This window comes from Neovison vison, chromosome 12, assembly GCF_020171115.1.
Source record: "Neovison vison isolate M4711 chromosome 12, ASM_NN_V1, whole genome shotgun sequence".
NCBI lineage: Eukaryota > Metazoa > Chordata > Mammalia > Carnivora > Mustelidae > Neogale > Neogale vison.
In genome coordinates, this window is record NC_058102.1 from 94,823,256 (window position 1) to 94,839,970 (window position 16,715).

Consider the following 16,715-nt stretch of genomic DNA (forward strand, 5'->3'; position numbering starts at 1 on the left):
GTATTAGTTGTGATCTCTCCCTTTTCATTCATAATTTTACAACATGTGTTGGAGAGGATGTGGAGAAAGGGGAACCCTCTTACACTGTTGGTGGGAATGCAAGTTGGTGCAGCCTCTTTGGAGAACAGTGTGGAGATTCCTCAAGAAATTAAAAATAGAGCTTCCCTATGACCCTGCAATTGCACTCCTGGGTATTTACCCCAAAGATACAGATGTCGTGAAAAGAAGGGCCATCTGTACCCCAATGTTTATAGCAGCAATGGCCATAGTCGCCAAACTATGGAAAGAACCAAGATGCCCTTCAACGGATGAATGGATAAGGAAGATGTGGTCCATATACACTATGGAGTATTATGCCTCCATCAGAAAGGATGAATACCCAACTTTTGTAGCAACATGGACGGGACTGGAAGAGATTATGCTGAGTGAAATAAGTCATGCAGAGAGAGTCAATTATCATATGGTTTCACTTATTTGTGGAGCATAACAAATAGCATGGAGGACAAGGGGCGTTAGAGAGGAGTAGGGAATTTGGGTAAATTGGAAGGGGAGGTGAACCATGAGAGACTATGGACTCTGAAAAACAATCTGAGGGGTTTGAAGTGGCGGGGGGGGGGGGTGGGAGGTTGGGTTACCAGGTGGTGGGTATTATAGAGGGCATGGCTTGAATGGAGCACTGGGTGTGGTGAAAAAATAATGAATACTGTTTTTCTGAAAATAAATAAATTGAAAAAAAAAAAAAGAACTGACCAAATGGAATCCAGATTTTAACTCATTCTTTTTTTGAAACCAGTATTTAGTGAACACACTTCTTTCTTTCTTTTGTTTTTCTTCCTTTCTCCCCCTGCCTTCCCTCCCTTTCTTCCTTTCCATTCTTTTCTTTCTTTCCTTTTTTCCCACATATCCTCATGTATGGCAAACTGTGCCGAGAATGGATGGATCAGCTCATTAATCATCATGGAACTGAAAATCAAAACCACAATGAGACCTCACAACTGTTAGGATGGCAATCCTCAAAAAGCCAAAAGATAGCAAGGATTGGTGAGGATGTGGAGAAAAGGGAACCCTTATGCACTGTTCATAGGGCTGCAAATCGGTACAACCACTGTGGAAAACAGTATGGAGGCTCCTCAAAAAACGAAAATAGGACTACCGTATAATCCAGCATTCCCGTTTCTGGGTCTGTGTTTAAAGGAAATAAAATCACTATCTCAGGTAACTTCCCTCCCTATTCATAGCAGCATTATTTACAGTAACCTTAGTGTCCAGCAATACATGAATGGATAAATAAAATGTGTGTGGGTGTCAGGGGTGGGTGTGTGTGCACACATGCATATACACACAATCTAATATTGTTTAGCCTTTAAAAAAAGGAAAATCTGGACTGCCTGGGGGACTCACTTAGGTGAGTGTCCAGCTCTTGATTTAGGCTCAGGTCCTGATCTCAGGGTCCTGGGTTCGAGCTCCAAGTCTGGCTCCCTGCTCAGTGAGGAGACTGCTTGTGGATTCTCTCTCTTCTCTGCCCCTACCCTCCCCTGCTGCTCATGTTCTCTCTCTCTGTTTCAGATAAATAAATAAATCTTAAAAAAAAAAAAAAATCCTGGGGCACCTGCCTGGCTCAGTCAGCAGAGCATCTTGCTGTTTTTTTTTTTTTTTTTTAAGATTTTATTTATTTTATCATCTGAGAGAGGGAGCACAGCAGGGGGAGCAGCAGGCAGAGGGAGAAGCAGGCTCCCCCCTGAGCAAAGACCCAAATGTGGGACTCAGTCCCAGGACCTTGGCAGCCGCCCAAACGACTGAGCCACCCAAGCATCCCAAGCATCTGACTCTTGATCTTGGTATCATGAGTTCAAGACCCACGTTGGATGTAGGGATTACTTTAAAATATAAAGAAGTTGGGGCACCTGGGTGGCTCAGTGGGTTAAGCCTCTGCCTTCAGCTCAGGTCATGATCTCAGGGTCCTGGGATCAAGCCCCGCATTGGGCTCTCTGCTCAATGGGGAGCCTTCTTCCTCCTCTCTCTCTGCCTGCTTCTCTGCCTACTTGTGATCTCTGTCTGTCCAATAAATAAATAAAATCTTTTCAAAAATAAAATAAAATATAAAGAAGTAAAATAAAATCTAAAAAACAGAAAATCTTGCATTTGAGACAACATGGATGGACCTGGAGGACATCATGCTAAGTGAAATAAACCAGACATAAAAAGAGAACCACTACATAATCTCACTTATGTTGAACCCAAAAAAGACAAACTCATAGTAACAGATAGTAAAATGGTAATTTACCAGGGGCTGGGGGCTTGGTGGGGGGAAAGGTAGATGTTGGTCAAAAGGTAGATGTTCATTATAAGACAAATAAGTTCGGGAGACCAAAATGCACAGCATGATGACTATAGTTAACAATAATATAGGGTGTGCTTGAAACTTGCAAAGAAAATAGATCTTAAGTGTTCTCATCACTTATACAAAATGAAAACTATGTGGGATGATTAGCCTGATTGTGGTAATCATTTCATAGTGTATACATAGACTAAAATACCACAGTTAACACCTTATGTATAATTTTTATTTGTCAGCATACCTCAGTAAAGCTGAGGAGGAAAAAAGAACATATTTTTTTTGTCTTATAAAGTAATGCATCTTTTCTTGTGCCACTTTAAGAAATATATTGCATACCTTTTTTGTTGTCAGAAGTACCATGATGAAATGGAAATGAGAATTTCTTGACACCTTTTGATTTTTCATGCTCTTTTTTAAAAACATTTGAAGAATGGATGATACGAATATGTTGGTTGGTTTCTCTATCTGGTGGACTCAAAAATTGTGGGTAATCATCAATCTGAAAAAAATATAATTAATTAAGCTAATTGAGGGCAAATACAACTGTTTCTCTGTCCTGTGATAATAAACCCCCTAAAGCTTAGGGCAAGTTTAAACCACATCCTGGGAAATATTTCCTCTTCTTATCAGGTTTCTCAATTGTTCATCTATTTCTTTTAGTCTTTACTAAAAATGCATTTAGCAACAGACCCTAAGACATTATTTACACTAGAGGATTGCTGAATAGTAATAGTGTTTTTGTTTGTGAAAATATATCCCTCACCCTTTCATTTTGAGAATAGATTTTTTTAAGTCTTAAAAATTTATAATTAATGGCCTTAAACTAGGATTTTTCTGTGCAGTGGAAAATGTCCATTTGCAGGGGACAGTATACAAAAATTCTAGGAATACAAACTTCCAGGTTTGAATTATGGAAATTTCCTGCTCCTAAATAGCTTTCTCTTCTCTTTTCTATTCTTGATTAAAAAGAGAAAAAGTCTCAATAAATACTTGGAATTTTTTTTTTTCTTAAGGAGGCTCCACAGCTAGCATGGAGCCCAAAACTGGGCTTCAACTCATGACCTCAGGATCAAGACCTGAGCTCAAACGAAGAGTCATATGCTTAACTGTCTGAGCCACCCAGCCACCCCAATACTTAGAATTTTTAGATATTTAACAATCTTCTTCCCTTTTTGTGACAGGTAGGCAGCAGTAACATCTGATTGAAAAGCCAAGAGTAAATCTGGAGAATCACCAGAGGCATATTTAAAACCTTTAATCCAAGCATCAGGAGGAATACCTTTATAGGCTTTTTGCAAAGTTACTTAGAATTTGATAAAAGTATTTCCTGTGATCACCCGGTTTCATCCTCTTTTCACAAATATATGAAGGAAGTATCAAATAATTTTTTTAAAAATCTAACTCTGGAATTAAAGATAGGAAGATAAACTAATGAAAAGGTATCAGAATCTACTCAAATTTAATTTTTAACATTATTTTCAAATATATAGAGTAATTTGAACCAAACTAATGAAGCATAGCAGATGTTCCAAGGATGTGTTTTCATTAATTATAAAAGCTTATAGTTAGTAGAGGTTCCTCTTCTGAACAAGATTCTTCAGAAACGGCTTAAGCTATTTGATACCTGCAAGGATATGCTTATAAAATTAGAATCCTATTATACATATGGATAAGGTTTTTGTTTGTTTTATGTAACTCTGTATTTTATTTTTTTTCTCTTGCTGTGGTCAGGAAAAATTATAAGAGACTTTGAATTGGGCAAAAAAGATGATCTAGGTGTTTTCCATCATTTATTGCCTTTGCACTATTTTAAAACACTGTAAGTGGGGGTGCCTGGGTGGCTCAGTTGGTTAAGCGACTGACTCCTGATTTCAGCTCAAGTCATGATGGCAAGACTATGAGCTGGAGCCCTATAATGGGCTCTACCTCTGCTTGAGATTCTCTCTTTCTCCCTCTGCCCCTCCCCCCAACTCAACTGTGCTGTCTCTCTCTGTCTTTCTCTTCTCTCTCTCTCTCAAATAAATAAATAAATCTTTAAAACACTTTAAGTGTTTTAAGCCAGTTGAGTCACTGGCTTAGTAGGTAGAGCCTGTGACTCTTGACCTTAGGGTTGTAAGTTTGAGCCCCACGTTGGGTGTAGAGATTATTTAAAAATACATAAAGAAAAGAAAACACTGTAAGTTGTAGAAAACTGGTAATAGTGAAAATTATTCCAGTTAATACTGATACAAGTTGATTGTGTCCAGTGGAATGCAACTGATTACTACCCCTTGATTAAGAGAACGGTTGTTGGATATCTGAACAAGTGAGATTGTGTGTTTTTGTGTTTACTGATCTGAAAATACATGCTTTCTACCTAGATGTCTATAATTTAGAAAAGCCTTTACATCTTATTATTGTAGTGGGTAATATTTTCCTCTTTCCAGAGGGTATTAATAAATTAAATTATAAAGACTATTTAAGGAGCTCTGTTTTTTTTTTTTTTTAAGATTTTATTTATTTATTTGTCAGAGAGAGAGGGAGAGAGAGCGAGCACAGGCAGACAGAGAGGCAGGCAGAGGCAGAGGGAGAAGCAGGCTCCCTGCCGAGCAAGGAGCCCGATGCGGGACTCGATCCCAGGATGCCAGGATCATGACCTGAGCCGAAGGCAGCTGCTCAACCAACTGAGCCACCCAGGCGTCCCAGGAGCTCTGTTTTGATGACTTGCAGAAATAAGCCCTTATAGAAGAAAAATGTTTCTATAATTCCCCCAAAATAAGGAAATTTAACATCTAATACTTTATTTTTATTTACTTTTTAAATTTTTTAAAAAAGATTTTATTTATTTATTTGACAGAGACACAGCAAGAGAGGAAACACAATCAGAGGGGGTGGGAGAGGGAGAAGTAGACTTCCTGACCCGTAGGGACCCCGGTATGGGACTCAATCCCAGGACCCTGGGATCATGACTTGAGCAGAAGGCAGACACCCAAAGACTGAGCCACCCAGGCACCCCTACTTTTTATAATATTTTATTTTTAAGTAATTCCTATACCCAATGTAGGGCTCAAACTCATAACCCTGAGATCAAGACTTGCACACTCCCCCAACTGAACAGCCAGATGCCCCTAACATCTAATACTTTATTTTTTAAAGATTTTATTTATTTATTTATTTGTCAGAGAGAGAGAAAGAGAGAATGAGAGAGGGGGAGCAGGGGAAGAGACAGGCAAAGGGAGAAGCAGGATCATGATCAGAGCTGATGGCAGACACCCAACCGACTGAGCCACCCAGGTGCCCTGCTAGTTTTGGCTTAATATTGTTATAATCTGGGGCACCTGGTGGCTCAAGTGGCTAAGCATCCCACTCTTGGTTTTAGCTCAGGTCCTGATCTCAAGAGTTCTGAGATCGAGCCCCACCTCCGGCTCCACACTCAGCATGGAGCCTGCTTAAGACTCTCTCAATCTCTCTCTCCCTGCCCCCTGTGCACTTGTGCTATCTTGCTCTCTCTCTCTAAGTAAGTAAAATCTTTTTTTTTTCTTGTAAGAGTTTATGTATTTATTTGAAAGAGAGAGTAAGAGAGCACAAGCAGTGGGGGCAGCAGAGGGAGAGGGAGAAGCAGGCTTCCCCGATAAGTAGAGAACCTGATAATGGGGCTCAGTCCTAGGATTCTGAGATCATGACCTGAGCCCAAACCAGATGCTTAACCAACTGAGCCACCCAGGCGTGCTGTATATAAATAAATCTTTAGAGGCGCCTGGGTGGCTCAGTCGGGTAAGCGTCTGCCTTCGGCTCAGGTCATGATCCCAGGGTCCTGGGATTGAGTCCCGCTTCGGGCTCCCTGCTCGGTGGGGAGCCTGTTTCTCCCTCTCCCTTGGCTTGCCTCTGTGCCTACTTGTGCTCTTTCTCCTTCTGTCAAGTAAATAAAAAAAATCTTTAAAAAAAGTTGTATTATCTTGGCACATTTATATACATATATATGTGATTATATGTAGTGATTATATATATTGTATTTCAGTATTGCTCTATTATATTAAAGACTTTCTCCATATAAAAATTATGTTCATTTATTTTTACAAATCAGTTACAAAAATGTAACCTCTTTTTTTTAAGGTTTTATTTATTTATTTGAGAGAGAGAGAGCACAAGCAGTGGGGAGAGGCAGAGGCAGAGGGAGAGGGAGAAGCAGGCTCCCAGCTGGGCAGAAGCCCCAGGCAGGGCTCGATCCCAGGACCCCGGGATGACTCGAGCCAAAGGCAGATGTTTAACTGACTGAGCCAGCCACCCAGGTGCCCCTCAGATGTAACTTTTATTGATGTCCTTAAAAATGGGCTTTGTCACTATGCTTAGAGACGTTTTGTCTAATTTTTTGCAATGGCTTTATTACCTTTGTTTTGCATGCCATAGGAAAAAACAAATTTTCTAGTAAGTTGCCTGTTTTCAATGGGCAACTTCATCAGACCTTTCACATTTGAAAGGTTCTCAAAAATAAACCAACCACAGTCATTTGAATCTCTACCTTCTACAGATAGTTTTTATTTTATTGCGATGCTTGCTTGAAGGTACTTTTATAAGATTAAAAAAAAAACCAGACTTTTTCCTCAACGAAGGACAGGCTCAGAGCAGAACCTCCTGGGAAAAGGATTGAGAGAGGCTCTTCAAAGACTTCAGAGCTGAGCTAACATTCCTTAGACAACTCAGACCACGCCAGCGGACTGAGTTAGAATTTCCAAGACTCCGTTAGGTCAAGAAGCTGGTGGCTTCATCAGACTCTTAACCTAAAATGCCTCAGAATGAGACTTAACTTTACACGACTAAATGAAATTTTTTAGAAGTAGAAGTTTTATTGTGGTTATTTGCTTAGAATATTATTGAAGTTGTTCTAATGTTCTGTTTTCTAAATATATGAGGAAGCTTTTTTATCTTCCTTCTTAAATTGTAACTACTGTGTAACCCATAATAATTTAGAGATTCTGCTCTCATAAACCAAAAATACTTAAATATCTGATTTTCACTGGCTCCCCCAGAATTCAGAAACTTAATAGATTGAGTTAAGATCTGACTTCCTTTTGCCAGGATATAATTGTACACATTGATTGTATATCCAAGGCCTTCTGTTAGGTGTCCTGTTTAAGAAAGATATTCATTTGGGGTGACTGGGTGGCTCAGTTGATAAAGCATCATACTCTTTTTTTTTTTTTTAAGATTTTATTTATTTATTTGACACAGTGAGAGAGCAAACACAAGCAAGGGGAGCTGGAGAGGAAGAAGCAGGTTTCCCGCTGAGTGGAGAGCCCCATGTGGGGCTCGATCCCAGGACCCTGGGATCATGACTTGAGCCAAGACAGCCGATTAACGATTGAGCCATCCAGGCGTCCCAAAGCGTCAGGCTCTTAGAATCAGCTCAGGTCACGATCTCAGGGTCATGGGATTTAGCCCAGCGTTAGGCTCTGTGCTCAGCAGGAGTCTGCTTGGGACTCTTTCTCTTCCTCTGCCCCTCCCCACCACTCTCCCACATTCTCTCTCTCTCTCTCCCTCTCTCAAAATAAATCTTTTGAAAAGGCATGGGGGGGTGTGGGGTGGAGGGAGTGGATATTCATTTAACGAGATACAGCAAACCATTTTAATTGCCAAAGATTTGGTGTATTTAAGGAGCCTGTGCTTACAAAGCCAGCCCAGGAAAACTAGCCCAGAGACCCCAGCCTCACAGTTATCAGGAAGATCACTTCTGACGGGCCAGGCAATTAAGAAATTAAGAAACCTTGGGCACCAGTGTGGCTCAGTCGGTTAAGCAGTTAAGCTTAGGCTCAAGTCAAGATCTCAGGGTCTTGGGATCGAGTCCCGCACCGGGCTCCCTGCTCAGCAGGGAGTCTGCTTCTCCCTCTCCCTGCTTATACTCTGTGTGTCAAATAAGTAAAATCTTCCAAAAAAAAAAAAAATAGAAAAGAAAGAAACTTTCAGGACCTCAAAATCCACTCAAATTAATAGGTTCTATAAGAGAAATCTGGTGAAGAGCCTTTCTTGGGCCTGACTTCCTAGCCTAGGGAAAGCAAATAATAAGAGTCTTTTTAAAGTCAAAACTGACATTCATAAAAACTTCCTCACAGTAGTTTTTGCAAAGCATTTTTTTTTAAGTTGTATAAAGCAATGGAAGTTGATTAAGTGAAGATACACAAAAAAGCTCTCAAGAGAGGGGCCCCAACAGGGTTGCCAGATGAAGGTCTTTAGGGTTGGTCTTTTATAGAAAGCTAACAGGGAACTTAGATTCTTCTAACATCTCTTTTGGTAAGACCCTTCAATGGCTTACTTTCTTTTTAGGCTCTGCTTATTCTTATAAAGACCAACCCCACATGACCTAGGGCAGCGCAGTCCAATTTTCTCCCTTATCTCTGGTTTCCCCACACTTCCATGTTTTTTGGGATTTCTGTGAGCCCCTCACCTAGCCCTGCCTGTCCCTTACTCATTCCTCCCCCTGGAATAGTAACCCTAAATGCCCTTAGGGAATGGGGCAATGACCACTCTGGCTGCTTCCTGCTGAAATGGGGTGGCGGGCTGTGTGGCAGTTAGAATCTTTCAAGCGGTTGGTCCAGGAGTTTGTGGATGGCTCCAGGGGGTCAGGATGGGCAGCAAACGGCACATGCAACAGTACGTGCAAAAGGATGAACATAAAACAAGTATTAGGCCCAAAATGATTATCACATCCCTTAGATAAGATCCCCAATTACCAATTTTGTCAAATAGATTATTGGATATCTTGATCTTATTTAACTGATCACAAATGCCCCCTATTAATTGGGAGATCTTGCAGGAGTTACCTGTAATCATGTGAGGAAATTTTTCATACCCCAAATGGTGTAGCAGTAGTAGACAGGTCAATAGTGGCATGGTTCTCAAGAAGTCCTGCCCTGACTTCATTGAATTCTTGGCTGAGTGCATCCAGTGCCTGGGACGTATCATTTAGAGTCCTGCTGAGCAAGCATACTGCTTTGCTTATTTTATATTGCAGTCCTGTCTTAAGTCCTGGAAGTCCCATAATGAGCTTTGAGGCTGTTTTTACCAGGAGGGCTGTTGGATGCTTGGTGAAAGCCTTTGTTTGCAATTGTATTGACAGTAGAGGTGGCTTCTGGATAAATGACTATGAGAGAGGAAACTGTCAAGAACCCCTTTTTGTTTGAGGTCCAGCCTGAACAATATCTTAATTACAGGGAATCACTGGTGAATAGAACATTTGTCTCAGGAGCTAAGGGCATCCCCAAGTGCATCATCCAATCTAATCATAAAGAAAGTGGGGCCATCCACTATCTCCATGGGGTACGCTCTGGCTTTTATAGAGCAATTTTGTCATCCCAGCCACCTAGAATTGGTCAAGGGGAGAGCTGGGTTATACAATTACTGGGGACTCTACCCCATTTCCCAGTTGTTCAACTAATCATATGACCATGGGGTCCCGTTATTATCCCCACAGAATAACAAGCAAGATTGCCTATACTTGAGCTATTGTGGCAACTTCTCTGAATTTCACCTCAAGTGGTCTAGCTTAGGCAAACAACATTCAAAGACAATCAGAACTAAAATTTAGCATCTACAGAGGTGTGTTATTGAAACATAATTTCTCAGGCGCCTGTGTGGCTCAGTAGGTTAAAGCCTCTGCCTTTGGCTCAGGTCATGATCCCAGGGTCCTGGGATGGAGGCCCGAATCGGGCTGTCTGCTTGGCAGGGAGCCTGCTTCCTCCTCTCTCTCTGCCTGCCTTTCTGCCTACTTGTGATCTCTGTCTGTCAAATAAATAAATAAAATCTTTAAAAAAAAAAAACCATAATTTCTCTCTATAATAACCCTCATTTACAAAGATAGCCAAATAAGGCTAATTTGTTTGAAAAACAGGTCCAGTTTTAACAAATGGCATAATTATTTCCATAAGCTCAGCGAGAATGATTGATCATATAGATCTTTCAGAATCTGTTTTGCTGGAACTTTTTTATGGAATCTCTGGGTTGAACTTTTAGTTGCTCCTCTAGGCTGGAAGCCAAGTCTAGACATGCCTGCAATATCTGTAGATGTGGGCAGATTCCTCTTCATGAGGTCCCCAGTGTATCCTGAGGTCCTTGACCATGCCAGGAAGTGACATTCTTTACTTACCTGGTAAGGCTGCTGGGAACTTTGCAAGCAAGGTACCTGGAGAGCATTCCCAGGGGCTTTATGGCTTTAGGTTTCATGAAGTCAACCTTAGTTTCTTAAAGCTGTCTGGTCATATCTGAGTCTAGGCATGTCTCTCAAATATGACATTCCAGTCAAAGCCTTGGTAAAATAACCAGTATTTCCAATGGTGTCCGTTAAAAGGAGAACAGATTCTTAGTGAACCTATGCAAATGATTATGATTGCCATGGAAGAAAGCTTATTGAGACCTTTTGAATCTCAGAGGGTTTAGGTAGAGAGAAATGTTAAATGCTTTAATGCTTTTGTTTACAAATATATATTTTTTCACATTTCTGTAAATCATATCTTAAGAGAAAGTTTCCTTAATCTGGGAGAGCAAACATCTAATGTTTGAGAGAATCAGCAATGTTTTGAACGAAAGTCATGAAAGGAACTATAGTCATTTTTTCCCAATTCACTTAGTCCCATTTTACAATTCTTGTTTAAAATGCAACTTTAGTGAGTTTTGGAAGTTTTTACCCATTTTAGTTTTGATCTTAAAGATACTGAATACCTGTATTGGTCCTAAAAGTCCTTTTTATGAACCTCCTTGAAGATGAAACTAATTTTGCAAGAGAATAAGAACAATTATAAATGACAAAAACTCAGAAATGGATATTGGCAATGATCTGATAGGAGAGTTCATTATGATATAATTGACAAAGAAACTTAGTTATTTCTGTGTCATATAACACTTCAATAGCCAGAATATCTAGTGATGATGACTTTATACCAGAATGTAACATACCAAACAAACAGGCCTAATTAGTTGAGAGGATTTTGTTCATGATTTAAATCTTGGGTAAGTTTGTTAAAACCTTAGAAAGTTTTAAAGCACATGCCTAAATGGGATCAGGGATCGTCAAAGACCCCATAGAGGCAAAACATAGAAATGGCTTTTCTGGACAGCCAAAGTGAAAACAACTGTTTACATTTTCTTATCAAGAGCAGATCAACAATTCAAGAAAACTTTGTCTTTTGAACAGAGAGAGAATTCCAATCTTATATACCAGTGTACTTTTAAAATCCCCTTATTTTAATCTTAATCTGTCCTGACCACACCTAAAATTCCTTTCCAAAGATTTCACTTCACAAACCTTCTACAACTTTCCTTTACATTCAGATTTTGTCCCAAGTCATTTCTTTCCAAACAACCAGTCTCATTTACCTTCTTTTTCCTTCCACAAAAAATGCATTCCCAATCCTTATATCTTTCTTGCATATCTCCTACTTTTCTACACAGAGAGTTGCTGAATTTTGTCCTTTAGAAATCTTAGCCTCCAGTGAAGCCTAAGTAGTAACCAGTAGTGAACTGTCACACCAGAGTTCTTTAGATGACAAAGTTATGAACTGGTTAAGCAAAAAGCATGTTTACCAGCAGATTTAAATATCCTTACTTTCTTTGCAATAAGTAGTCAAATACCACAAACCCAAGTCCAGTAACCAATGATTTAGCACCTTGTCTATCCTATTTGGAACAGACCTAGATGTCCAATGAATTTAATCCCAATGACTTTGAAAGCTATTTTAACAATTTTCTATGAAAACTTTGATGGGATGGGCAATTAACCATCATTTTAGTCATCTTTTTGCTAACAAACTGCAACAGAAACAACACGAGCTTATCTGACCTTCAGCAAACCTTGGCAGAATAAAAGTTTCACCTTTAGTGCTGATAACTTTAAAGACATATCTATCTTCATTAAACCAACAAACTTAACTTAGTTTCAATACCAGGTTCTTGTTCCAACTAGGTCCACTTTTAAAAGTCAGTCAGTTTGTTCCCCAGTATCAGTTTTTACCTGAGACGCTGGTGAGGAAATCTGAAGTCAGAGTGTATCCAAGGTGCAGAAACGGGAGGGGTGGGGCACACAGAGGAGGCAAAGTGCTGCCAGAAGACAGAGAGAAAGTTCCCAGTTCTGAAGCTCATCCACTTGGTCAATGAGTAAACGTCATGTTTATCCACCCACAAGTGGGATTAGGCAGTCCATGTCAGGCTGGAGAAGACAGGGAATTTCCCCGAAACAAAGGGAGTTTTGGCAGCTGCTTGGAAATATTCCTTAAAGTCCCCACTGGGAGGCAGACTAATCACAGTTGGCTCTAGTTACAGTCATTATCCTGGGAAATGAGTGAGGGAGAAGCCCCCACATCTGTTAGGAGAGCAGTGAGAGAAAGAGTCACCATCCCCTTTGCTAGAGATGGCCTGTGTTTCCTCCAACCACCTGGGCTGAATTGGAGGATGCCTAGTTAAGCCATTCCAATATGACAGGAGGGAGTTTCTGGTCTGCTTATCTCCCAACACATCCTACACGAGGCCCTTCAGGCTGGGTCCTGATTTAGAGCCCTGAAAGCCTAGAGGAATCTAAGGTACCTCTGCCTATTCACCCTGTTCCCTGCAGAAGAGACCTGATAGATCCTACTGTGGCCATGCAGGGAATGTTACAGGAGCTCAGTCCTTTCCTAAATTTGCAATCCAAATTGCTTCCAGTGGGTTCAAGGCACTCTCAGGCAGAGTCCTTGAGAACTGAAGAGACCATGCCTTGCCACGGAGGTCACGCCTTATTTTACCTTGCCTTGAAGAACCTGACGTGTTTAACCCATGGAAAACACTAGAAATGTTTTACAAGGGGAAATTACCCAGTTTTGCCCTACCCAATGCAGAGGAGTCCCTGCAGAGGATGGTTTGTTTCCCATCTCGAGAACCCCGTAGAAGTTACCCTGTACATGTAACTATGAAGGTGTCCCTATGTATTGGCTCTCCCCTGTGAACCTAGGCATCCCGTGGTTTCCTACCCAGAGTGGCCTAACATCTTGGGTTAAGGGGGCTCAGGCCGGGAGTAGCCACTCTTACCTGTCCATCACCTGACCCTCCTTTTCTCCTCTGGATTCCCCCCCCAAAAAAATCTGGCCCAATCATAAAGGCTTAGCAAGATTAATAGCAAATATAGTTCCCTGGGCACTTTTCCTGTCTGTACACTTGGGGTCCCATTTGCAAGCGTGGCTCTGTTGAGGGGTGCCGACCCTGAGATTTAGCATCATCATCATTTCATATTTCTGTTGTTGCAACAAGGAATCTTCAACTATATGCCCCCATTTAAGTCCCAGCCACTGATGCAACCAGTCAAGGAATTGGCTGAGGGTTGTAGTTCCCTCCTTAGTACCCAAAGAATTCCAACGGGAGTAAATGTCCAATGGGAGCAAACACTGGGTTCCCTCCAACTTATCATAAAAAGAGATAGCTCTAATCCTGCTTGCCGCTAACTTGGGGTGACTGAATCTAAACTGTACCTATCAGAAAAACATAGATCTTAGCAGGCAGCAAAAATGAGGAAAAGATTCTCCTTCTGAACTAACTTCTCACGGAAGACATCTTTAAATGAAAAAGCCTTGTATCTACCTAGGCAACACACTTCCTGAAATGAATCCCTGATTAAAAAGGCCTTGTGATCACCAGAGACTGAAAGGGCCCTACTATAGGCAAAGTCCCTGAGATGGGAGAAAGCCATTTAAGAAAAGCAGATGAACAGAAAGCAGAACTGGGTAGGGTTAGGCAGCCATACCCTTCTTTTGAGGAAGGGGGATTGACCAAACTTTGTCCAGAAGCTTGTCACCTGAGACTTAAGACCAGTGGCCTTTTTTTTTTTTTAATAATTTATTTACTTGCCAGAGAGAGAGAGTACACACAAAAGCAGGCAGGGAGGCAGGCAGAGGCAGGGAGAGAAGCAGGCTCCCCGCCAAGCAAGGAGTCCAATGTGGGACTCAATCCCAGGACCCCACGATCATGACCTGAGCTGAAGGCAGCAGCTTAACCAACTGAGCCACCCAGGCATCCCAAGACCAGTGGCCTTTAACTGGCCAACAGGGGCCTGGTTTTGTTATTCGTGAGAAGAGGTCCCCAAAGGGAGAGACATCTCCCAGGAAAGAAAAGAAATGAGTCCACTTTTTCCCATGCTTGGGTGAAAGTGATCCTGGGTCTGTGTACCTAAGTGAAGTGGGAGAGCTAGGTTCTTGCCTCACAGGGTCAAGGGGCGCCTGGGTGGCTCAGTGGGTTAAAGCCTCTGCCTTCAGCTCAGGTCATGATCCCTGGGTCCTGGGATTGAGCCCGCATCAGGCTCTCTGCTCCATGGGGAGCCTGCTTCCCTTTCTCTCTCCCTGCCTGACTCTCTGCCTACTTGTGATTTCTGTCTAATAAATAAATAAAATCTTTAAAAAAAAAAGGATGAATCTCATGGATTCATGGAGAGTGAGTAAAGCCATAGAAGTTTATTAAGTGAAGATACAGAAAAAGCTCTCAAGAGTGAGGGGGTACCGACAGTGTTGACAGCGTTGCCCTTGCAAATAATTTTTAAAGAGACCTATATGGGGAATTAACATTCTTGCTGCACCTATGTAAATAATCAGGTCAGCCTGAAGAGTGTCTTTATTTTGTGACTGAGTCATCTTTTCTTTGAGATTATTATGATGGTAGAGGTGGGACAGAAAGACTTTGTGAAAGACTTTGAAATGGGGGGCAGGATTAGTAGGTAATCAATTTAGCTCACCTATGCAGGTTATCTATGACTTTAATTGTCTTTGTGGTCATTTTACAATGCTGTAATTCTTAGAAAACTCTTGTAGGATGCCTGAGTGGCTCATTCCCTTGAGTGTCTGCCTTTGGTTCAGGTCATGATCCCAGCGTCTTGGGATCCAGCCCCATGTCAAGCTCCCTGCTCAGTGGGGAGCCTGCTTCTCCTTCTCCCTCTGCCCCTGCTCGTGTGCACCCGCTCTCTCTCTTTCTCTCAAATAAGTAAATAAAATCTTTTAAAAAAATTATGCTCCAAGTAGAGACTGAGTGAATGTAAATAAATATGTAACTATTTCTGCCTCAAATTGCTTATAAAGCTGTTTGGGGAGAAGACAAAGTACCTATAATAATTTGCATAATCACACAGTTTATGGAACATGGCAAATATTTTATATAATACTTGTAACACATCTATGAGGTAGTTATCATTAACCCCACTTTGCAATGAGAAAACTAAGGTTCAGAAGAAGTTCAGTTTACAAAACTAGTAAATGGTGGAACTAGAATTACAAGACAAGGCAGTTGGTTCCCAAGGTCAGTTTTATAAAAACAACTAAGGTTTAAGACCACAGCCAGAGGTGGGAATTAGGAAAAACACAAGCCTCTCTTCTAAAGCAGGGTGGGAGAGGTGCCTGGCTGGCTTAGTCGGTAGAGCATATGACTTTTGAGCTTGGAGCCGGGAATTTGAGCCCCACATTGGGCATGGAGCCTACTTAAAATAAAGTTAAACAAAAAAAAACCAGGGCTGGAATCCAAACAGTAATCAAGCAGCTGGATTCATTATTATGTCAGAGTTTCAGTCAAATTATGCTAATTCCTTTATTTGAGACCAAAGTAGAGCCAGACCTCTTTTTTTAGTTGCTATAATCACCAAATTTGGTTAGCTTTGTCATTCAAGAACATAATACCTTCTTTAAATACACTGTGGTCACATTTATTCATATAAAGCATTCCTGTAATTTTTTTCTGTATTTATTGGCATGGAAAGATATCCATGACATGCTGTAAAGTAAAAATAACAGATTATAGAACAAAATGTGCAATATGATTCCATATGTGTTAATGCATGGAACACAATTTGGAATGTCGTACCCCAGGTTTTCTTGTTGGGTGGTTGACTGTGGTTATCTCTGGGTGGTGAGATTTGTTCAAAGATAAACTGAGGCATATTAAAAATTTTTAAGAGTCTATTTGGGCAAAAATCTGTCCAAATCAGGCAGCATCCAATCTTGCAGATAGGAAGGAGCTCTAAAGAGCTGTACAAAATGAAAAACTTCTAAGCAGAAGGGAGTGGGAACAAGGAAGTTACACTTGGCAAAAGAAAAGCAGGTCAGTTATAGCAAAGTATTTCCCCTGGTGCTGATCAGGAGATTCCTTTTTTTAAATAAATATTTTATTTATTTATTTAGGGAGTGAGCAAGGGAGAGGGACAAAAGGAGAGGGAGAGAATCTCAAGTAGACTGTCTGCAGAGCGTGGAGCCTGACTGGTTGCTCAATTATGACCCTGAGATCAAGGCCTGAGCTGAGATCAGGAGTCAGACACTTAACTAACTGAGCCACCCAGTCACCCCACAGCAATGTGACTTTTTTTTTTTAAGATTTTATTAATTTATTAATTTATTTATTTATTTGACAGAGA

At 40.9% G+C, this 16,715-nt stretch overlaps 1 protein-coding gene across 2 annotated transcripts in view; it reads right to left on the minus strand.

Moving 5' to 3' along the window:
• Positions 1-16,715, minus strand: part of C12H12orf56 (chromosome 12 C12orf56 homolog) — a 104,796-nt gene that overhangs the window by 63,123 nt on the left and 24,958 nt on the right. For both annotated transcript variants that reach the window (XM_044229397.1, XM_044229396.1), the window contains exon 2: positions 2,675-2,837. In XM_044229397.1, coding sequence (XP_044085332.1) covers positions 2,675-2,837 — 163 coding nt within the window. The remainder of the gene's footprint in view (positions 1-2,674; positions 2,838-16,715) is intronic.